The sequence below is a fragment of the Protopterus annectens genome, chromosome 3.part1, assembly GCF_019279795.1.
Source record: "Protopterus annectens isolate FY-2018-M chromosome 3.part1, PAN1.0, whole genome shotgun sequence".
In the NCBI taxonomy this organism is placed as follows: Eukaryota; Metazoa; Chordata; order Ceratodontiformes; family Protopteridae; genus Protopterus; species Protopterus annectens.
Genome location: NC_056732.1, coordinates 1,030,417,199 through 1,030,440,508, shown reverse-complemented (window position 1 = coordinate 1,030,440,508; position 23,310 = coordinate 1,030,417,199). Strand labels below are relative to the sequence as shown.

The 23,310-nt window shown below is 42.3% G+C and overlaps 1 protein-coding gene across 1 annotated transcript in view; it reads left to right on the top strand.

Moving 5' to 3' along the window:
- LOC122797744 overlaps window positions 1-23,310 on the top strand; it is a 1,403,591-nt gene that overhangs the window by 271,258 nt on the left and 1,109,023 nt on the right. Inside the window, exon 8 of the mRNA XM_044066269.1 lies at window positions 18,711-18,829. Within this exon, the coding sequence (XP_043922204.1) occupies window positions 18,711-18,829 (119 nt within the window). The remainder of the gene's footprint in view (window positions 1-18,710; window positions 18,830-23,310) is intronic.

Sequence of the window (23,310 nt, the reverse complement as noted above, 5' to 3'; positions counted from 1 at the left end):
CACTTTGCTGATAAGGGCAGTTTCTCCTCTGCTCCATTAACTGAGTAGGCTTTTGAGGCAGTGGAGAGGACTTTGGTTGGACCAGGGAGACTGGTGCATGCGCCAAGTTCAGATCCATCCTGACCCCCAGTGGATCCTGTGCCTCTCCTTTCATTTGGGTCAACAGACCGATCTGATCAACTTTGAGACAGATTGACATTTGAGCTCCCCATCTGACTCTGAGGTGTCTCCATCAGAGCCCCTACACCCCCCCCAGAAAAGGACATGCAAACATAAAACATATAAACTCCTCTCCCAAGTCCGTCACCAAAGACATGGACTTAGATGATGAAGGTGTTCTCTAAGCCCCCCCCCCCAAGTTGTCTCCTTTGTGGATATTCTGGAATTATGAAGCAGGGGGGGCTCTCAGAAACTCCTCCTGAAGCTTTTGGGAGTGGCCCACCAGCATCCTGGCTGGTCCCACCTCCTGAAGTTTTAATAGATCTTTTCACTCGGAAGGCTTCGGAGGAACATGATGTGGCAGAGCCTATCCCAAAGAAGCTGGACAAAATTATGATTGCCATAATGATAGGAAGTACCAGTCAAAGGCCTCTCTGTATATACCATGGTGGTAGCAGCAGCCACAAATAAGGAACTAACTAAGGAAAGTTCCTCTGTCCATCTCCCCAACAGGCTCAGGGGCATTGGATAGACCAAGGAAATGGATCTTTGCATCAGCGACCTTTGCACTTCAACCACTGAGCTATTTTAGCACATCTTACACATTTCCAAAGAGACTTGATCAAGGAGCTTTCCAAGTCTGTCTTGGGTAATTTACCTACGGACATACAAAAGAAGACAGGTACCCAAATATCTACTCTGCAGTCTTCCTCAAATTTGGCCATGTGATTGCTATCTAATGCAGCTGATGCATGGCAGTACCTGTAGTGGCTGTCCTTGATGTAACGCCATGCCTGGATACAACTATGCAATTTTGCAGAAAGCTTCAAGTCATCCTTTAACATCCCTTACGACCATTCCATCTTGTTCGGACCTAAAGTAAAAAAAAAAACTCTTACCATGGAAAAGCAGGATGACCTTTTCTGTGAGAATACATTTTTTTCTGATTCTCAAAGATACTTTTCCAGGAATCTGACGGAGCAGAAAGCTGTGGTTCAACAAATCCCAAGGTTTTCACCAAGACACTCCTGGGGATAGACCACCCCTCCCCCTAAGGTAGAGACACTCTGAACAGACATGGCCCAAGATGAAAAAGCAGACTATTAAACCAAGTTTCCATGGGCCCTTCATGGAGAAACCTTGCCAGCATCCTTGAACGGTTGCCCAACTGCTGCACTCTGGAGGCAGTCAGAGGACACTTATGCTCACACCCGTTAGCCTGGCATACTAACTTCTGATTCATGGGTGCTAAGGATAATCACCAGAGGCTATAGTATACCCAAAATAAGATTGAAGTTTCTTGATATACCACTTGATCAGTTGGAATCTTTAGTAACAGAAGTGTCAAATATTGCTGAACAAGAGTCATCCAGCTGGTCCCCCCCCCCAAACCAGTTAGGATCTGGAATCTATTCCAGGTTTTTTTAGTACAAAAAAAAGACACAGGATCTATTGGCTCTCAGCATCCTAAATTGGTATGTCAAACAATGTTCCGGATGGTCATGGTGCAGTCCATTCTACCTGTACTGAGGAAGGATGAGTGGATATTCTCTATTGATGTCTAGGATACCCCTTATCACATCAAGGTCAATAAGCAATCCAGGAGATTTCTCCGTTTCCAGCTGGAAGCCAGTCACTACCAATTCAAGGTCCTGCTACTTGGTCTTACCACTGCCTCGTGGGTGTCCAAGTTTATGGCAGGAGTCGCAGCTTATCTATGACTGCAAGTGATCCAGGTCTTCTTTTATTTAGATTACTGGCTTCTAACTTCTGCCTCCAAGGATCTATTATTGCAACACCAGTCATTCTTTATCACTCTTGCAAACCAATTGAGAATATCGGTCAACTACAAGTAGAAGAAACTGCCCCACACGTAGAACATAGAATTTATTGGATGCCAGATAAAGTCCAACAAATCATAAAACTCCGCATTACAAGAGTGCAATAGTTAGTCTGTAGCTTATGAAGTGACCCAGCACCCAGGCCCACATGCAAGGCTTATTCTCCATCTCTTGGGGCTGATGGCCTCTTCTGTTACACTGGTCGTATTAGCAAGATACCACATGAGAATTCTGCAGTGAACATCGACTGTAATATGGTCACAGCAATTTTACTCCCTTCACACCAGAATTAGACTTACTCGGTAAGTATGCAGGAATCATGGAAATTGGTGGATTATGTCTGTCAGCAATACAGAGCAGACCCTTTTGCTCACTTGCTCCCAGGACCACCGTCACTATGGATGCATCTCCTTTAGTGTGGGGGGGGGACGGGGCATTTTGAAGGGAAGACAGCTCAAAGAATGTGGTCAGCAGAGGCCAAACTTCACATCAGTGTCTTGTAGAGGAGTCCTCCTAGAGTTGCAGGCTTTTCAGGACCTCCTACCCAAGTGTGTGATTTCTGTTCACACTGACAATGTCAGTTGTCTGGTACATCATCTAGCAAGGTGGAACGCATTCATATACCCTCTTTGCCAAGAGGTCATTAGAGTTTGGCAATGGGTTATGTTTTCAAACTGCTTTCTAGTAGCAGTGCACATTCCTAAGATGTCCAACATACAAGCGGACAGGCAGGATTATCCTATTACCTCACGAGTGGTCTCTCAAACTAAAGTCCGGTCACAAAAAAAACAAACCCAGAACAAAAAAAAAAAAATGAAACAAAGCTCTAACTGGGTAAAGTGAACAAAAAACTATTTATTCCAAAAGTAAAATCTAGGTAAGCGCTTTCGTTCAAAGACCATCAAATGAACTTCTTCAGACAACAGTCACATGTCCAAACATTAATTATATACAATAATTTACACTGATTAAACAAGTCTAAACTTGATGGTAAAAAGCAACCCAAATTTAAAGAGAGAGTCTACATCAATAGTAGTGGCATAACAGATATTCCTTAAATTATTCTACTCTATATAATAAAAATAAGGTTAACATCATCTCCCCAGGGATTTAAGCCTGAGAAAACAGCCTAAACTACAATTTTCATTGAGCCCTGGGAAAGAAAAGGCATTTAATTTAAATTAATAAAACAAAACACATGAGCCAGCGCAAGTTCTGTAAATGTAAATAGCTGTTTTAATGTTAAAAAACTTGGGGGATAAATACCCCCACATAAATCAAACCGGTTTCGGCTAAAGCCTTCTTCAGTGATAAATACAAATGTAAATGAACAGTTCCGATGAACAGTGATTTATATACAACGCCCTCAAGTTCTCTACTATTTGATTGGATAATAGCATAATTCAAAAATACTCATTCAGTCCTGGTGGGAACAATCCCCCCATCTTGACTATCCACTTCTTTTCCTTATTAAAAAATTTCATGTAATCCAGCCTTATCTTTGCATTTTTGAGTAATACAATCAATCACAATGAATCTAAAGACATCAGTTGTGTGTTTTAAAATGTGTTTATACAAAGCATTGGATTGTCTTTTGTTTTGGTTTTGGAGCCGTGCACTTGCCATACGTGCAGGTCTTGCTGTTGGAGTTCGATTTAATTTAAATTGCCACAAAAGCTCCCTTAGTTCCAAAGACTATGCCCCCCCCCCCCGATATGTTTTGTTACTTGATCAATCACCATGTATGTAAAAACATGGTTGGGATTTTCGTTAATGTGCTTAGCTAAAGCATTATTCAAATTGTTTTTGTCTATACTATATTGGTGTTTGTAAACAAACTGCTTAAATTCTCTCAGTCTTGCTTAAATAAAATGAAGTTCAGACCTGACATTGTGCTAAATAAATGGTACCAGAAGTGTTACACTTGTAATTCCTGTTTATCTTGTGATGTACACCATGCAATACAAAAAAGTCACCAGTACACATGAATTTACAATGAGCACAAAAAACACATTTTTTCATCCCATTTTATGTACAGCAAGAGGGAGGTGAGGAACTCCAGTAAGTTTTTCAAGGTTTTCTCTCTCCTAAAAATTATTCTGGGTGTTAACCCTACCTTAGTTCTAATAGTAGGATCTTCAAGAATAATAACTGTTTTTAGTTAAAATATTTATTTCACCAATATCCATGGAGAATGTAGTAATAAAACTTGTTGAAAAAGTAGGAGTATCTGCTATGCAACTATTGTTGATGTAGAAATGGTCTCTTTAATTTTCGGTTGCTATTTACCAGTAAGTTTAGACTTACTTGTTTAATCAGTGTAAATTATTGTATATAATTAATGTTTGGGCATGTGACTATTGTCTGAAGAAGTTCATTTGATGGTTTTTGAACGAAAGTGCTTACCTGGATTTTACTTGTGGAATAAATAGTTTTTTTTTTTTTTTTATTCACTTTACCTAGTTGGAGCGTTCTTTTTTTTTTTTTTTTTTCCTCTCTTCTCTCAAACTGTGGCAGTGGAGATTTTCAGCTGCTCTGACCTCTCACCTTCTTATCTTTATAGCAAATGCAGCTGTTACTTTACTCATCCTTTCTCAGGGACAATAAATGAGTGATGTTGTGGTCCATTTTTGACGCCCAGGTTTCATTTGCACTTTCCTACCAATCCTCCATTTTCACAAAGTTCATTCTGAAAGCTATGAAGTGCAAGACCAGGATGTTATGTGATCCTATCTCGCCTATATTCAGTACTGAAGGGCTCGGAGCCGACTCGGCACGCTATGCTATAGAGCGAGGCCTCTTATTGGCTGAGCTATTTCTTATCCCAGGATGCACCACCACTAATCCCCCAGATCTCGTTTGCGGCTTACAAGCTAGGACGTGGTCTCAAACTTGGCTGGGCTAAGTACTGTTTTATTCAAAGTTTCCTGTCAGGAATTTTGCTAATTTTACCCCAAAAGCTGTTTTAACAGCTATTGTTGTTGTACGAGTGTGTTTGAAAACTTTTGTTGAGGAAAATTGTGTTTTTGGTTAAGGGAAGGTTTCCCGTTTAAGTTAGAGGGGCCTTCCCCTATTCTTATCTAGCGTCTTTGTTTTTTCTATGAGGTGAAGTACCTGCTTAAGTTAGAGGGTCTTGACCCTCATTTTCAGTGATTGTTGTACTGATTTTGTGTATTTTTCTGACATTGTGTTTTGTCTTTAAAAAAAAAAAAAAAAAAAAAAAAAAATTGTTTCACTTTCTTTGTGGTAAAATCTTTCACAAACAGCTACTTTAACTTGTTTTCTTAGTGTTAGTCAACATGTCTAAGGAACATAGACCCTCTGGGTTTAAAAAGTGCGCGAGGTGTGGTTACAAAATGTCGATAACTGACTACCACTCGTGCGTTTATTGTTTAGGCGCCAAGCACCTACAGGAGTCCTGTAGCGTGTGTCACGCCTTTTCTTCTAAAGTCCTCCAGGAGAGGAAGAATAAATTAATATTAAAAGGACTGATTAAACCCTCCTTCGAGGAGGCCTTATCTTCCTCTTCCTCTCCCTCTCCTACCAAGAAGAGAAAAGCGTCAGCTCCGACCAGTTTGTCTGAACCGACTGCCAAAAAACCTAGGCAGGCTTCTCCATCGGCTCCACGGACTTCGGAGCCGAGGGCGGGAACGGTCTGTCTCGATGCCTCCAGTCTCGACTCCTCTGGTTTCGGAGCCGAGCACTGGGGCATCGAGAGGCGGGTCACCTTCATCGGCTCCACTGATTTTGGAGCCGATGAGGGTTGCCGGCTCAGACTCTTCCCCTTCGGCACCGAAGTCCTTCTCGGCACCGAGGGAAGTTGTGTTGAGGTCTCCCTCGGAACCGATAGTAGTCGAATCCACTCGGAGCTGGTCCCCTAGTCCTATGGAGCCGATGGAGAAGTCGGTTCGGACCCGATTGGTGTCATCTAGATCCTCCAAGATGTCTGATTCGGACATCGACAGGGTGCTCCTAAGACTTTTCCAGTCTCCAGTGTTTCAAAAGTTAGTTTCGTCTCCAGCCCATTCGGCTTCGGAGCCAATGGTCCACCCTGTTATTATGGTTCCTCCTCCAACAGCCTCGGCACCGTTGGAGCCGGTGCTGGTGGAGCCGATGGAGGTTTTCGGGTCGGGCCCGACCCTTACTCCAACTCCGGCTCTTGAGTCGGAGTTCGGTACATGGACTTCTTCTGTCGGCCCCGGGGGGACGCTTCGGGACTGATGTTTTCGGTCCCAAGCCTTCCTCTCGGTGCGTCGACTGCGGGGGTACCGTCTACCATTATGGCCACGGAGGTGGGACCTTCCCAGGATTCTGGTGGTCCCGCCTTCAGGGCCATGAGGAGTGCGTTAGCCAGATCTTCTTTGGCTACCTCCACGGTCTCCCCAGCTCCTTCCCTGCATACTGAGACTGGGTCTTTGGCAGTCCCCCTGTCCTTAGACAGCGGAGCCCCGGGGCCTGAGGTTACCCCCACTGGGGGTTCCCCCCTCCTGGAGGTCCCTCTGAAGCTTCTTCGGAGGAACCCCCATGAAAAGATCGTGCAAGAGGAAGCACGTTGACTCCCCCGATGAGTCTCTCACATCAGACACTGATCTTGATGATGCAGAGGGGTCCCCTAAGTCGTCCTCAGATGATGTCTCCTTTGCAGACATCCTGGAAGCCCTTAAACAACGAGGCGGCTGGCAATCCAAACCCCCTTCTGCTGATGAGTCAGTGTTCCTTAAGGCCTTCGGGGCTCAGCCCTCTGCCTCCTGGGTGTCTCCGCCCTTCGAGCTCCTAGATTTGATCTGTCGAAGGGCGTGGGAACACCCACACTCTGTGGAACCGGTGCCTGCTCGTCCAAATAAGTTCCTGTCAGCACCCCCGGAAAAGGAGTTTTTGACGAAAGGTGTGGCTGTAGATGCCTTGGTGGTGGCATCTGCTACCCAACAAGATGTAGCAGAGGCTTTGATGTCCGTCCATCCTCCTAATAAGGAGTCTAGGAGCATGGATCGGTACGGTAAGTGCACCCTAAGTTCAGCGGCCTTTACTTTAAGGTCCTTGAACTATCTCACGCACTTTACCAGATTTCAGAGGGATCTGATTAAAGAACTTTCAGATACCCTCTTGGGTAACCTGCCTGAGCAGCTGGCCCAGACGGTTGGCTCTCAGCTGGCTATGCTGTTGTCCATATCAAACTCGTCCATGAGGCTCATTTCTTATGCGTCCGAAGGGGCGAGTAGAATGGCGGGTGCAGGCATTGCTCTACGGAGGCAAGCCTGGCTCCGCCTGTGTCATTTTGCGGAGGCCTTTAAGTCTTCCTTTGCCGACGCCCCCTTTGATGGGTCCTCTTTGTTTGGACCCAAGGTAAAGGACACACTGACCCGCTGCGAGCAAGAAGGTAAGACTTTGACTGCCGTAGGGGCACGATTTTCCACTCCCTTTCGGCCTTACCCCAAGGCTAAAAGAGGAGGGAAGATGTGGTTCCGTAGATCTCAGAAGTCTTACCCCTCACAGCAGGACGATCCCCCTTCTAGAGGCAGGGGAGTGGGAAATTCTTCTGGAAGACGCCGTCCCAGAGGCGGCAGAGGCCCTCGCAACACTGGAGACCGCGAGTCCTTTCGTGGCTCTTCAGCCTTTCACAGTCCCTGAGGGATTGCCCGACTGTGCAGCTCCGGAGCCAGTCGGGGGTCGTTTTTCGAGGCACCTAAAAGCCTGGGAAGGTATCACTCAGGACCGATGGGTGCTTCGAATTATCGCCGGAGGTTACGCCATCCCTTTTTCTCACTCTCCACCTCAGTCCAAAAAAATCCCGGACCCGCCACCCAGTCAGCGGGAAACTGCAGCCTCAGAAGTTTCAAAGCTGCTGCAAAAAGGAGTCATCCAACCGGTCCCCGCAGACCAGATCGGATTAGGGACTTACTCAAGAATGTTCTTCATTCCACATTGCTGCAGTCCTAACTATTGGGTAGTCCGCTGTCCAGTCGGCCCGAATACCAAAGTATATGGCTGACGTCGGTCACGGCGCATTAGACTGACGTCAGTACGTCAGGGTACTAATGCGCATGACCGACGTCATATCCTCAGTCTTTTTTGCCGCATGGTCCGATGCAGAAGCAATTTTGCGAGTGCAGGTTGGCGTTCTGAAAGTTTCTGAAGTCAGAGTTTCAGACCGAATCAAAGTTGGCTAAGTACCCGTTGGGAATATTTTGTTTTTCTTGCCTCAGTATTTAACGGATGACAGAAAAAGTGAATAACTGTATTTCTTGTGGGAAACAGATACCACATAGGGATTCCCATACGTTGTGTATACCTTGCTTAGGGCCGGAGCACGGCGTTGTTGGATGCGCTCTTGTGCTAGATTTAACAAACGCACTATTAAGAGAAGGTTAGACTGTGCCAGGTTAGTTTTGGGAAGCGTTGTAATTATAAAATGCCGCCGGATGCTCCGGCGCCCGCTTCGGGCAAAAGCGCAAGGATAAAGCAGCAAAGCCTAGAGTGGAAGAACCGACAGTCCCTGGCGGTTCTTTAGAAGGCTCAGTGGAGCCGGAGGTTCTGCCAGGTGTTTCTTTGGAGTCTCAGGGAGAGACTTTATTGTTACAGGATGTATCCTCTCAGGAAGTAGGCCAGGCTGAGGGGCTTCTCAGGTGGCTGTTGTTCCCTCTCTACCTAAGGTGGTTAGGGCCTCCCCTCTGTTTCCAAGGCTTCTTTGAGAGGCAGGCCTAGTGTAGCTTCAGTGGGGTTTCTCCTAGTGTTTCAGGGTCTTTGCCTAAGAAACATATGCTTAAAATGGCAGAGGATTTGATTACTATGATTAGAGGTTCTATGCCCCCTCCTGATAAGAGGCCTAGGGTGGAACCTGAGTTTGAGAGTTTTGAGCACTGTTCGAGGCTTCTGAGTCTTCGGCTGAAGACTTGCAGGAGTATCCTCCTTATTCTGATTCTGATGTGGATGATTCTACTCCTTCAGCTTCTCCTCCTGAGGATTTTTCATTTTCAGAGACTCTGCATTCCATGAGGGAGCATTTTAAATGGGAAGGTCAAGATTTCTCTGATTCCAGGAAGAGGCTTAGGGAATTCTTGTTTTTACCCCAGCATAGGCCTTTAGCTATACCTCCTGTTCTGAATGTGGTGGAAGATGTTGCAGAGGCTTCCCTGAATCCTGATTCTTTGCCTCCTGCCCCAGTTAAACCGGATAGGTACTATGGGGTGCTTGAGGCTCATAAGTATCTTTTAAGAGTCCTAGGGCAGACCCGAAACTGTCTCTCAGGGGCCTAAAGGGGTGAAGGCCTCTGTTGTTAAAAATCCTGTTCCTCCTGATAAAGAGGCAAGGGCTTTGGATAGATGGGGAAAGAAAGTGTATACTTCTTCCACTTTAGCCATGAGGGCATTGAATTGTCAGTTTCACATGTTAAAATATCAGAATTACCTCCTTTCACAATTGAAATCTAAGGTGGATGCTCTGGCTGAAGGTATTGAGTGTAAAGAGTTGCAGGATTTAGTTCATGTGTCTGAACAGGTGGGTAAACATTCCTTGCAGTGTGGTTTTGATGCTGTGCAGGCCTCCTCGAGGGTGGCTGCCACTGGTTCTGTTCTTCGTAGGCATGCCTGGTTGAGAGATCAGAATTTAGCTGAGCATGTTAAAACAAGGATTTTGGATGCTCCTTTGCAGTCTGATGTGTTGTTTGGTTCGCCTGTGGAAGCAGTTTTAAAGAAAATGGAGGACAAGGCTAAGTCTATGCAAACTGTTAAGGATTTTTTGCAGGTGCAGCCTCTGAAGTTTAGTAGAAATTGGCCTACTAAGGGATGGACTTATCCTGCTTATGATTCCCAGTCTAGGGGTAGGTCTAGGCGTGGTAGGGGCAGCGCTCAAGGTTCTTTTAGGCCTAGGACAGGAGTTCCCCTGCTCAGACTTCTGGTGAGGGCAGGGGTCAGTCCTTTCGTAAGCAGACCCAATGACCTGCCTTTTCAGCTGCCAGTACATTCTCGCCTGGCAGCACCTTTGGGAGGAAGGCTGTCTCTTTCCAAAGAAAATTGGGATTTAATTACCCAAGACAGATGGGTTCTGGATATCATTCACCACGGTTACAGGTTTTATTTCCATACCTTGCCTCCTTTCAAAGGCATGCCAGACATTCCTCCTCTACAAAGAAAAGAGGCTCACAAGCAAATTTCTCTGTTGCTCCAAATAGGGGCCATTCAGCCAGTTCCTGTGCCAGAAAGGGGCCTAGGATTTTATTCTCGCCTGTTCCTAGTACCGAAAAAGGGGAACACGTGGAGACCAATTTTGGATTTATCTATCCTCAACACTTATCTGGACATTCCCAAGTTCAAAATGTTGACGTTACAACAGCTTTTACCTCTGCTGGGCAAAGATCACTGGATGGTAACTTTAGATCTCAAGGAAGCTTACCTTCATGTGCCTATAAGACTAAGTTGCAGGAAGTATCTGCGTTTTCGAGCTGGAAATTCTCATTATCAGTTCTCTGCATTGCCCTTTGGCTTATCCACTGCGCCCAGAGTATTCACAAAGGTTCTGGCTCCAGTGATAGCTTACTTCAGGCTAAAGGGAATTCAAATCTATCCTTACTCTACAACCTTTTGAGCCTGCGGCTACTGCTGAACTGAAATACTTGTCATGGAAGACTGCTTTTTTGTTGGCCATTACTTCTGCAAGAAGGGTTTCTGAGTTACAGGCCCTTATGGCGGTTGAGCCTTTTTTGATTTTTCATAAGGATAGGGTATCATTACGTACTAATCCTTCCTTTATGCCTAAGGTGGTTTCTAGTGTGGCTTTAAACCAAACTATTCATTTGCCTACTTTCTATGCAGATCCCCAAAATAAAGGGGAAAAGATTTTGCACACTTTAGATGTACACAGGCAATTGCGTTATTATTTAAGCAGGACTAAGGATTTTAGGCAGTCTCAGCAGTTGTTTGTTTCTTTTGCTTTGAGTTCAGGGCAAGCCTGTGTCAAAACAAACTATTTCTAGGTGGATTGGGTTTTGCATTGCATTTTGTTATTCCCATCATGGCAAGGAGATTCCAGCTGGGATTAGGCCTCATTCCACTAGGGCTACTGCCACTTCAACAGCATTTCTAAGGGGGGGTGGCAACTAAGGATATTTTGGAGGCAGCTACTTGGAGTTCAGTGCATACTTTCTCTAAGCATTACCACCTTCCTCTCTACTCTAAGTCTAGGGCTGGTTTTGCCACAGCTATTTTGCAAGGCATGTTATCAGCTCCTGCTTCCTTATGATTTGCCAGCCTCCCTTACTTCTGCTTTGGGATTCTACCCAATAGTTAGGACTGCAGCAATGTGGAATGAAGAACATAGTACAGTTTTGTACCTACCATAAATGTAGATGTTAGGATCCACATTGCTGCAGTCCAATTTACTCCCTCCTTCCCTCTGTGTTTAGGGGTAGTTGTGTAGGTGAGATTATGTTTTGGTACCTTTGTATATATTGTATATATTTTTGGTGCAGGTATGTTTGGTGTGTTTTGGTTTTGGCCTTGTCTTTTTAGGGTCTTCTGACATCTGGGGCAAGAAAAGACTGAGGATATGACGTCGGTCATGCGCATTAGTACCCTGACGTACTGACGTCAGTCTAATGCGCCGTGACCGACGTCAGCCATATACTTTGGTATTCGGACCGACTGGACAGCGGACTACCCAATAGTTAGGACTGCAGCAATGTGGATCCTCGAACATCTACATTTATGGTAGGTACAAAACTGTACTTTCTTTTTGGTGCCAAAAAAGACCGGGGACTTGAGGCCCATTTTGGATCTCAGCATTCTAAACCGTTCAGTCGAAAAGTCCTAGTTCCGAATGGTCACCCTGCAATCCATTCTCCCACTGCTGGAGAAAGGTGTTTGGATGTGCTCCATAGATCTCAAGGACGCTTATTACCATATCATGGTACATCAAGCGTCCAGGAGACATCTGCGCTTCAGCCTAGGAGGCAGTCATTTTCAGTTCCGCGTGCTGCCCTTTGGTCTCACCGCAGCCCCCAGGGTGTTCACCAAATGTTTGGCGGTCGTGACTGCTCACCTGAGAAGTCTAGGATTCCAGGTGTTTCCGTATCTGGACGACTGGCTCCTAACTGCCACCTCCAAGCATCTACTATTGCGGAGCCTACAAGCCACGATATCACTGGGCAATTCCCTTGGAATCACCTTCAATTGGCCAAAGTCTATGTTGCTGCCATCTCAACGCATAAGATTCATCGGAGTAGAGATAGACTCAAACCAAATGCGGGTCTATCTACCTACAGAAAGGATTCAAACCATACAGGCTCAAGTTAGAGCCTTACGTCCTAGATCCAAAGCTCCAGCCAGAATGGTCCTGCAGCTACTGGGATCCATGTCCGCCACGGTTCTTCTAGTTCCCCCAGCAAGGTTACACATGAGAATTCTCCAGTGGCTTCTTTCAACTCAGTGGTCCTTTCAGGATCTCCCTCTAAGTCACCTCATATGGATCACGGAAACCTGCGAACGGGACCTTCGCTGGTGGCTGGTGCCCTCCAATCTGGATCAGGGACGACCCTTTGTTCCACCTCCTCCTGTGGCCGCTTTGACTACGGACGCCTCCCAGATGGGGTGGGGGGGCATTCCCTGGGCAGGTCAGTCCAAGGCAAATGGCATTCGGAATAGAACCTACTTCATATCAACATCCTAGAATTGAGGGCGGTGCTTCTGTCCCTACAAGCCCTTCACGATTACCTCCCTCAGGGCGTAATTGCCGTTCACTCAGACAACATGTCAGTTGTCTGGTACCTGAACAAACAGGAAGGGACCAGATCCTACCCCCTTTGCAGAGAGGCCATGAGAGTTTGGGAATGGGCAGTGTCGACCAAACGTTTTCTAGTGGCGACTCATATCCCGGGCAAGTCCAATGTGATAGCCGACAGACTGAGCAGAACTATCCTCTCTCCACACGAGTGGTCTCTGAACATTACGGTTGCAAATCAGATTTTCAGCAAATGGGGAGTTCCTTGTTGCGACCTCTTCGACTCCGCTAAATCTGAGTGCAAAAGTTCTTCTCCCTCACCCCGGCTCCGGGGGAGAGCCCTATGGACGCACTAGCCCGTCCGTGGCCCACCGGCTTGCTATATGCTTTTCCTCTCCTTCCCAGGGTGATCCAAAAGGCGTCTCTCTTGGGGAGCAAAATGATCTTTGTTGCTCCTTACTGGCCTCGTCAGGTATGGTTCCCCTATCTTCGGAAATATGCACTGGAAGGTCCATGGTTCCTGGATCAGATCCCAGACCTATTGGTTCATCAGTCGGGACTATTCCACCAGTCCCTACACACCTTAAAATTGACGGCTCCTCCTCTTCCGACTATAGTCAGAAATCATACCTTGTATCCGGAAGTTGTACACATTTTATCCTCGGCCCACAAGTCGGCTACAAAGAAATTGTATTCTAGCAAATGGAAGAGATTTGCTATTTGGGCTCAACTCCGGGGTCTGGATCCCATCACTATTCCCGTATCAGAAGTACTGAAATTTCTAACTTCCCTTTTCAATCAAGGCTCTTCAGTCTCTACCATCAAGGTTCAATTGGCAGCTATTTCCAATTTTCACGAATCTATAAACCCACCTTTAATGAGCAACAGGTTGTGTAAGACCTTCTTGAAAGGTGCTGCGCTTTTAAGACCTCCAATTTCTCATCCCGCTCATCCATGGGATCTCGATGTGGTGTTACGTGCCTTAACTCCCCCCCCCTTCGAACCGGCAGCAACATGTGATTTAAAATTTCTATCGTGGAAAACTGCCTTTCTGGTGGCGATTACTTCTGCCAGAAGGGTTTCAGAGCTCCAAGCTTTGTCTGTAAAACCTCCGTACTTGGTTTTTCACAAAGATAGAGTATCTCTCAGGCCAAATCCATCCTTTGTCCCTAAAGTTTGTTCCAGTTTCTGCCTACAACAGTCATTAGAACTTCCAGTCTTCTTTCCGAAGTATTCTAACAAAGCGGAATACATATTCCACACATTAGATGTCCACAGGCAATTGTGTTTTTATTTAGATAGGACCAAACAAACAAGGAAAACAGATCAATTGTTTGTATCCTTTTCGGACAATAAATTGGGCAAAGCCGTCGCAAAGGTCACTATTGCCAAATGGATCAGGGACTGTATTACTCAAGCTTATTCTTCTTCTAATAAAGAGCTTATGACCTCTGTCAAAGCTCATTCTACAAGAGCTATGGCTACTTCAATAGCATTCCATTCTAAGCTTGCCATTAGTGACATTTGTGCTGCGGCTACGTGGTCCTCCCCGCACACTTTCATTTCTCACTACAAATTGGATGTCGCATCTAGAGGACAAGCTTCATTTGGTTCCACAGTGCTCAGGAGTGTTTTCCAGTGAGCCACCCAGGATTTAGGTGCTAGGGACGCTGTCCCATCAGTACTGAATGTAGGCGAGATAGGATCACATAACATCTTTTAGTTATGTACTTACCATAACTTTAGATGTTTTGGATCCATCTCGCCTACATTCCCAATAACCCACCCTCCTTCCCCCTTCCTTGGAGATCAGAGGATATCAGAAGGTCCGAATCCTGTTGTTTCATCTTGAAACATCTGGCAATGTTATATAAACAAGTTGTGTATGTGTGCATGAATGCGGACAAACAAGATCTGGGGGATTAGTGGTGGTGCATCCTGGAATAAGAAATAGCTCAGCCAATAAGAGGCCTCGCTCTATAGCATAGCGTGCCGAGTCGGAGCCGAGGGATCGGCTCCGAGCCCTTCAGTACTGAATGTAGGCGAGATGGATCCCAAACATCTAAAGTTATGGTAAGTACATAACTAAAAGGTAATCCTCATTACTCCTTTTTGGGCTGTGCAGGTAGGATTCCCTTTCCTTGCCCTCATTTTCTGCACCCACCATGGGTACTGGCTTCCATTCCAGATCTGTTCAGTCACTTCTCCGGGATGCCTCTTCTAGATCTCCACTCCCTAAAACTAACTGCATTATTTCACCAGTTCTGACAATAGCCAGAGATCCAAGGCTTTCTTCCTCTGTAAGTCCGCATAATTTATCCTCCTTCCTCTTTCCTAGAACGAATCAACCAAAAAGATTTACAAAAATAAATGGAAAAGATTTTGTTTGGCCATCCTCAAAGAGCTTAGACCCTTTTTCAGCCCCTCTGTCAGCAGTACTGGATTTTCTTTGAGTTTTCATGTATAAAAAGTTGCACTTTCTAGGTGGCTAGAAGATTGTATTTCCAAGTCAGTAGGACTGTCTTTACAGTCTAATCCTAAAGCTTCCTCTAGCAAAGTGACAGTAACTTCAGTAGCATTTGCAAAAAAGTACCTTCAGTGATGTATGCGCAGCAGCAACTTGATCAACAGCTCATGCCTTTGTCCCTTTACACTTTGGATGTACAGTCTAGAGCTTGCACATCCTTCAACTCTACCATTCTCAGGAATGCCCTTCCTTGAGGCCACCCAGGTGGCAGGGTTGTACACTTTCCCATTCACTGTTTTCTTTGTCAGTGCCTAAATATAAAGCAATTAAGAGATTCACATATTCAAAGATAAAACTAGTGTTGTAATCAAGACAAATTATCTTTATTTGTAGATTATATTTTGTACTTGATAAATTTAGAAAAGGACGTTTGTGTTGTGGAACATTGACAGTTTCAGGTCTTTCCAGAATATAAAATTAATGAAGGTAAAACAAAGGCTGTAACAGTAAATTATGTACCCACCTACAAATTTATTCAGTAGTACCCATATTTATGGGGACATAAGATGAAGTATGTAGATATATGGATTAAGATTGTTTCTGTTTTGACAGTTAAGAATATATGGGAGGAGGCTAAAGAAATGGTGCTACAAAAACTGAGACTGGAAGCTCTTGGATATGGATAGTAAGATACAAGAGGTGAAAATGTTTAGTCCATTTAGTTTTATATGCAGGTCAGGCATTTTTTTGTATAAATCAGTAGTGGCATTGTCGATGGTAAGAGCTGAAGGAAATTATTTGTGAGAGAAAGTGGACAAGAGTTAGATTTAAGTGGAGAACGGGTATAATAGAAATGCTTATTCTCCCGAATGCAACATTGTTTGTGCTCAACTTATTGTTAAAAGAAAAAAAATCCTTGTGCTTAGGCTTTCTTCAAAAATTTAAGTTTTAAAATTCCTGGGAATACTTTAAACTGGAGCCCGGACCCCAAATGGCATACTTACTTAATTAGCATGTGTCTCAGGCTGTAGTGACATCATTATGGGAGCATACGTTAATTGACAAATTGCCACACAATTGCAAGCATTTAGTTTTCTGCCAAACTGTTAATTAAATTAAGTATTTAAAAAATCTTTTAACAAATTATTTTCTGCTGTTTCACATGTTTTTGTGTGAGATGACTCTGTGATTACTGACCACTTATAGAAAACTTAATAGCTTTATTTATGGTTACCAAAAGTCATCATCCACTTGATCTGAACACCCCCCCCCCCCCAGAGAAACTGACAGCAGACATTGGATCTTCAGTTTCAAGAATTTGCAAAAATGGTAAAACTGAAGAGAGCCTAATACCAAGGGTTTTTTTTTTTTATAAGTGATTGCAACTACAAAAATTTGGTTGGGAGAACAGTTAAGTTCCATCACCGCTTTGAACTTTGTGTTGCAAGTTTCTTCTGTTCATAGTGCAAGGTAGTTTAGGATTACTTTGAGTGGATACTGTGGAGCTACATATTTAAAGCTCAAGCTGAGGGTTATAATTAAAGTAGAAAGAAATGGAGAAACTGGAGGGAGGGAGGAGTTTTATAAATAAGAGAAGGATTGCAGATGCAGGTATTTAATGAGAATAACCATCGTATAGTATTTTGTATTCATGAAACAAATTATTTTAAGAACAAACCAACACTAGAATGGAGAAAGGACTTTTACCAAAAGGGATTACTGTTATTTAGGGGTATTGAAAATAGGTGAGAGAGAACTGGAATTTACTGGAGAATAGTGGCAGTAGAAACTATATATTTGGACCAAATGTCTAGATGGAGAAAGGTAATAGAGTGGGATGAGGCCAAGCAAACATTTTGATTGCAGGTTGCACACCGCCTTTCCTGCCTGGAATTATCATCAAATTATAGGCAAAAAGAAAGGGATATGGGAGTGATAATAAAAGACCAGCTTTGGTATAGTTTTTATTAGAGTCTAGAACAGAAGATGTTTTTACAAAAGGGGCTAATTAGTAATATGTATAAAATATTGTGTGATAACTATAATTTATCAGAGGATCTTAGAAAAGATTGGGAAGAGAGACTGTGGAAGTGCAATTTACACAAGAACGGGAAGGACATTTTGTATGGCTCCAAAGTATGCAGCGAAGACCAGAAGGTATAGGATTTCTGTTTGGAAATGTTTGGTTTGGTATTTTTATACCCTAGTCTGATTCCAGAGAGTTTTTCTTTAGGTAGATAGCAAATGCTGAAGGTGTGATGGGAAAGGGAGATGTAACTGTGACATTTATTTTGAGAGTGTAATGAGGTGGCAAATTTCCTACAGAGTGCTCGCTGTCAGAAATGTTGGTGAAGTAGATGGGTCTTCTGAGCTGTGATCCATGATTTGAATTACCTATTCATTGTACGGCCTTACCAAGTTTAATGCTGTTGGCTTCCAAGAAAGGCAATTATTAGAAAATTATAATCAAAATGTAAATCACATGTTAAGTACTGAATATTGTAAAGGAGATTAAGGAATTGGTAGTGGCATCTTTACAAAGGAGAAGGAGTAAAACACACAGAAATTGAATTTGTGGGAAAAATGCACAAGAGTGATTTTCAAGAGAAGGAAGATTGGGGTTTAAGGGAAGGCAAGAATTGAGCGATTTTTGTAACGTTAATGATAACAGATGAAAGAAAACTCCTATGTAATGTAGATTATATAAACATGCAATTGTTAATATGGTTTACTTTTAAAGTATATGTGACTATGTCTTCAGTAAGAATTTAATAAAGGTGTTAAAACAATATAGTAGCTGGTTAATTATAAAACAATGCTTCCTGTTCAACGCTGGTCATATCTGTCTTTGCCTAGCAGCTTCACAATTTAATCATCCATACAGCTCTTTCACAGCTGCTGCTACTGGTGACTGTTCTTCCATCACTACCAAGGTAATAGTATAAATGCCCTTCTCTGAATTATCTGCCTCCATATCACTACAGTCAGGTGATGGCACATTTCAGTTCGTTTGATACCCAAGTAACAAGCTCACTTAGTAAAAACCGACCCTGCCTAAATTCTTTCAACAAATGTGCCAAATCAATTTATCAGAAAGCTAATATTAATTATCCGCTTACTTATAGTCAAAAGCAACTGTAGAAGACCTCTTTTCATGGAATGAACAGTGAAATCTCTTCTTGTTTATCTTTGATCTGTAAGCTTGTCAGTTCTGTTTTCAAGTGAGAATTTTTTAAAAATAAATGCTTCCCCAGAACACTGCATAATGTCTCTGATGTAGAAGGTGACTTTGTGCTTTCTGTTGCTTGAAGGTCATAAGAGCAAGCAGTGACTCCCCATATTTTAAGGTTTATTAGATTTTCTTTGATACCTGTTAACTTTCATTGTTACGGAAAAGGGTCTTCTAACTTGAAGTTGCTTTATATTTAAATTATTTAACTGATATTTATGTTTTAATGCAGTTGCTTGAAAAATTAAAAGTTTATTTTATGCCATTTGTAATACTCTGCTCTTTTTCTTTATTCTTTATGCAGACCACAAACCCAGAAAAAGGTTTTAATGTCTGGCCTGAAGAGATTTCACTTCAGCCTGGAGAAGAGAAATCAGTGGAGATATCATTTTGCCCTCTGAATTCAGAGAGTTGTGGAGAAAGGTAATGAAATCGAAAATGGTTATGCAGTATGAATTTTGTTCTTAGTGAGTTAAAGTCGACATTGTAGAATCCCTTATAAAGGTAATTTCAGTTGTGTAATATAAAATGTGAAGCAGTGACATTAATTAACTAATAACATGTGATTCATTCAGTCACCTGATATTACTTTTGAATATTATACAAATAATTCTAACAGAAGAAAATCCTCCCCTTTTTTGTTTCCGTTAATCAGTAAGTGCTGCGACCATAGTGCACATTGCATAAAAAAAAAAAAAATGTCTGACAGTTTCATCTTGCATGTTCTTTGAGAATAATTTCATTGGGAACAGCTGTCTAACAAGGTCAGTTATTTTTCAGCCTGTGCATTGCCAGCTGAAGGCCATCTGCCTGGGTAAATTGCACTAGCTATATTGGGTCAAACTGTATTCACAGAATTGCTAATGCATTAAAGGCATGCATTGTTCCCACAAATTCCATTTACTTCTGCATAATTCTTCTTTTTTTTCTAAGGATCAATTTAATTTTCTTTATCTTTACAATTTTCAGTACTTCAATTACTGCTTTTATAGATTGTAATCTCCATTTTCTAAAAATTGCTTTTTGGCTCTGGGAGCATTGCACTTAGTAAAGCTTTACTATGTCTAAACATTTTAGATGTTATGATCCCACTGAAAAATATAATTTCTGACAAAACACTCTATGAAATTTTAAAGATCTGCCAACTCGTTATATTCTTAGAATAACATGTGCCCAGTTACTTCTGTCTTTCCCATCACTCCTCCAGCATTTGCTGCCTACCTGAGGAAAAATTCTATGAAGTCTGCTTGGGGAAGAATATAGATACAAACACTTCCAAACAGAAATCCTTAAACCATCTGGATTACTTTGCAGGAATATGGATGTCTTTCCCAACCAATGGCTTTATTGACTCCTAGTGGAATTTGGTATATTTCAGTAGGTACACTCAGTGGTGGCTGGTGGCTTCAAACCAAAGAGGGGCTGCAGGAAACATCAGAATGTGTTGGGCCAATGTGAAGGGGTGTGACCAACTAGAAAGGGGTGGGGCTATGCTAAAAAACACAAAAACTGGGTCTTTAATTAAATACACTGCCCTGGGTGCCAAACCGTCATTATGAGAGTCCAATCAAGATAAAATGAAGTGTAGAAGAAAAACAAATATTTCAATGCATTGGCTACATACATGACAGATTACTTAATATCTAGATGGAAACAAAAAGGTTGTGATGCATGAAAAACTAAATTACTTTTATATACATTACTGGAATGCCAGTCAAAATCAAGTATAAGAAAACAAGCAGCACTCAACTCAACTCAACCCACTTCTCCTTGCACTGCAGTTCTAATTATAATTTATATTCAGCTTTATAAAAGTACCAAGTAACATGCTGAAAGTAGCAACCTCTGTGATACCCGCACTTGTAAAAATGTTTCTTATCCAAAAAAGGCCTGCTGCCTAACAACAACTATCTACTTGTTTCATGGGGAAAACATGATCAAAGTAAAAAATGAATAGCAAACAAGAAACAAGCTCAAGATAAATTGCTTAAAGGATTACTGCACAGGTTATGGACCACACGATAGATTGACTTTCTGTTTAGTTTACGGGTAAAGCCTGCATAGATAACTGCAAGTCTCCAACAACTGTAATGAGCTTCTGAAAATACTGTAATCCATCCTGTCATTTATTACAAATACTGTCATATGTATTTTAATACCTATGGCTTATACGTTATCTAGTTATGTAAATGTTCTCTGCATGGCAACAACAAAAAGGCTTTAAATTATGGTAATTCTTTAACAGTATGCTTATTAAAGGTTACTTGCATCTTAGTCTCAGACAAGCTTACCTGGTGGTCATTAAAGCATTGCTACTTAAACACAGAGCAACAGGCACTGCAAAAACATGCATTTTCTGATTAAGAAGAACCATAAATCAACAGTATAAAAATATGACAGAAAACCAGAACATTCTGCAAAATCAAGGACAGATGAAAAAGCCACTGCAGTACTTGTGTCTACCTTGCATGGGGGGTTTATCTGCACACTTAACACTGCATAACTGCTCCTTGCCTTGCTTGAACATATCCAGAGTCACTACATGGGGGGAGTGGGGTGCAACAAGTATGTCACAATTTGAAATGTCTCTGGCTGACGGTGATGGCCATGACACATTTGTCATATCTCTTAACCTCAGAGCAAGAAATCTGGACAATTAGGTCTTGTTTTTTAGTATGAATTTTCCGAAGGGTATGAAATCTGAAACTCAAATGTCCGTCATTATTTTCTAACTTCAGTCTGTAATGATTTGCCACTAATTTGCCAGAAACCACAATTTTATGAAAAAACGGACAAAAAATGTGATGCAAAAATATAAAATAGCCACATAATACAGCTGGGAACCTGTCAAAGAAGGGACACTTTTTTAATATTAGTACTGTTAACGTGAGCAGATGACAAAATAAGAGAATCTACATGCATTTCTGAAATTAAAAGTAATCTATAACTGATCATTACAAGTACTTATTAATTGTAAACCCCTCCACGTTTTCTTCCAAATTTGCCACTTTGCAGAGGGGACTGTTAGGGGGAGAGCAACATTTTGAGTCAAAATCAGGGACAGTTGAGAGGTTTTGATATACCTAATTCTATAAAACAATTTGCACGTACCTCTTAACGCAGGAAATTAATTTGGACAAGGCCAAATATATTGGCTGAACATACAAATGGTACTAAAAATTGCTCTTGTATAAACTTAGTTGACAGAATAACAAGTGTGCATTTTTCTAAAGGGTATCAAGTCTGAAACTCAATGTCTGTAATTATTTAGTGACCAATCAATAGCCATTCAGCTCATCACGTCACGTACGTGCCCCTTCAATTTATATGCAGTTACAAAACCGCATAGATTTCTGGGCATCACACTGATGCCTTCGCTCATTAATCCAGACTGCTGTTACAGCAGTCTGGATCTGGATTTACAGAAAACCTATATATTTTTTTACCTGGAACTCGGCAAGCATGCGCAGTTTGAGTTCCAGGACTTCAGCGAGTCAATCGGACTCGTATCTAAAGAAGCAGGGGCCAGCTAATAAATGATTGTATTAAAATAATTTATATTTTACTATTTTATTTACAAAATGTTATTTATCTTGCTGGCAGGGCTGCAGTCCGATAGGACGAGCCACCCCTGGGTACACTGTTAGGCTTTGTGTACAGAATTGCTAGCCGATGCTTCTGGTGTAGCTGGTAATGGCATAAATAGAACCACAAGTGTTGAGGGGCCTGATTTTGAAATTCCCACTTGCACACTCGCTGCGGAGGACAGAGCTAAGGAAGCAAATAAGGGTTTAATGCATCTTCCTCATGCTGTGACTTTGTTATAGTTTGTCTTATTTTTTTAAATAAGTTTTAAATCATGCATTAATATAAATGACAAAATATATCAACACTTTTTTCATTTACTAAGTTTCCCTTTATAACAGTTATCATTCAGTCTAATATTGCATAAATTGTTCCATTTCTTCATTACCTTAAACCTCATTTCTCTTCCTGAACGTCATTTTGTATGTATTGTTCCCACAGGATTCCATTTATTTCTATATAATTTCCTTTTTCCTTTTTCTAAGAATGCCCCTTTCAGTGAATTTCTTTTTTGACTACCTTCCTCCATGAAGGTAATGCTGGTCCAGCAAGGAAATCCACATTGGTTTGTCCAGGGTGTGGTGGGGGTGTTTCCAATGGATGTCAGTTTGAAAAAAAAATGATTGGGAGGAAGACATCCTTGGTCATAGGGAAATAGTACCGGTCATTCCAAGCTTTAATGTTTTCTTAAGGATTTCCAGATTCTCTTTATATGGGTAAGTTTTTGAGGAAGTAGAGTGATCATTTTGCTGGTCTTGGCCCACCATATCCGATGAACCTCAGGCTCATTAGAACAGATAGTGAGGCCATGTTTGAGTGGTGTTAGAAACCCAGACCCTTAGTTGAGGAGTAGAAGGGTTCATTAAGAACAATGATAAAACTATCACCAGTTTAATGAAAGCAGTGGTTTATCTACCAGTTCTGTCCAGAGGTGAAAGGCCTTGGTTTTAGTAGCTAACCAACCCCCTTCTAGTCTCATCCAGAAGCTAGCCATCCTAAGAGATTATTCTGAATTTGAAAACTCAAGACACTGATAACATTTGTTGACATTAGGTTCTTAACAGTGTTTGGAAAATCTGTGTTTTGGGTTTTAGCTCATTGGGTCAGTCATGCTGTAGAATAGTTAACTGCCTTTACATGGAACTACTGCTAGCATTTGTTTATGCATTTGGTCCTCTGTCAGTTATTGTAGATAATCCACCCTTGCTGATGGAATGCATTTAAGGAGGAGGATCAAAGACCTTCTATAAGTCATTACTTTGCTGGCATTTGTAGGATGCAACTTGACTTATATTGTGCTTTATTTCCAAAAGTGTGTA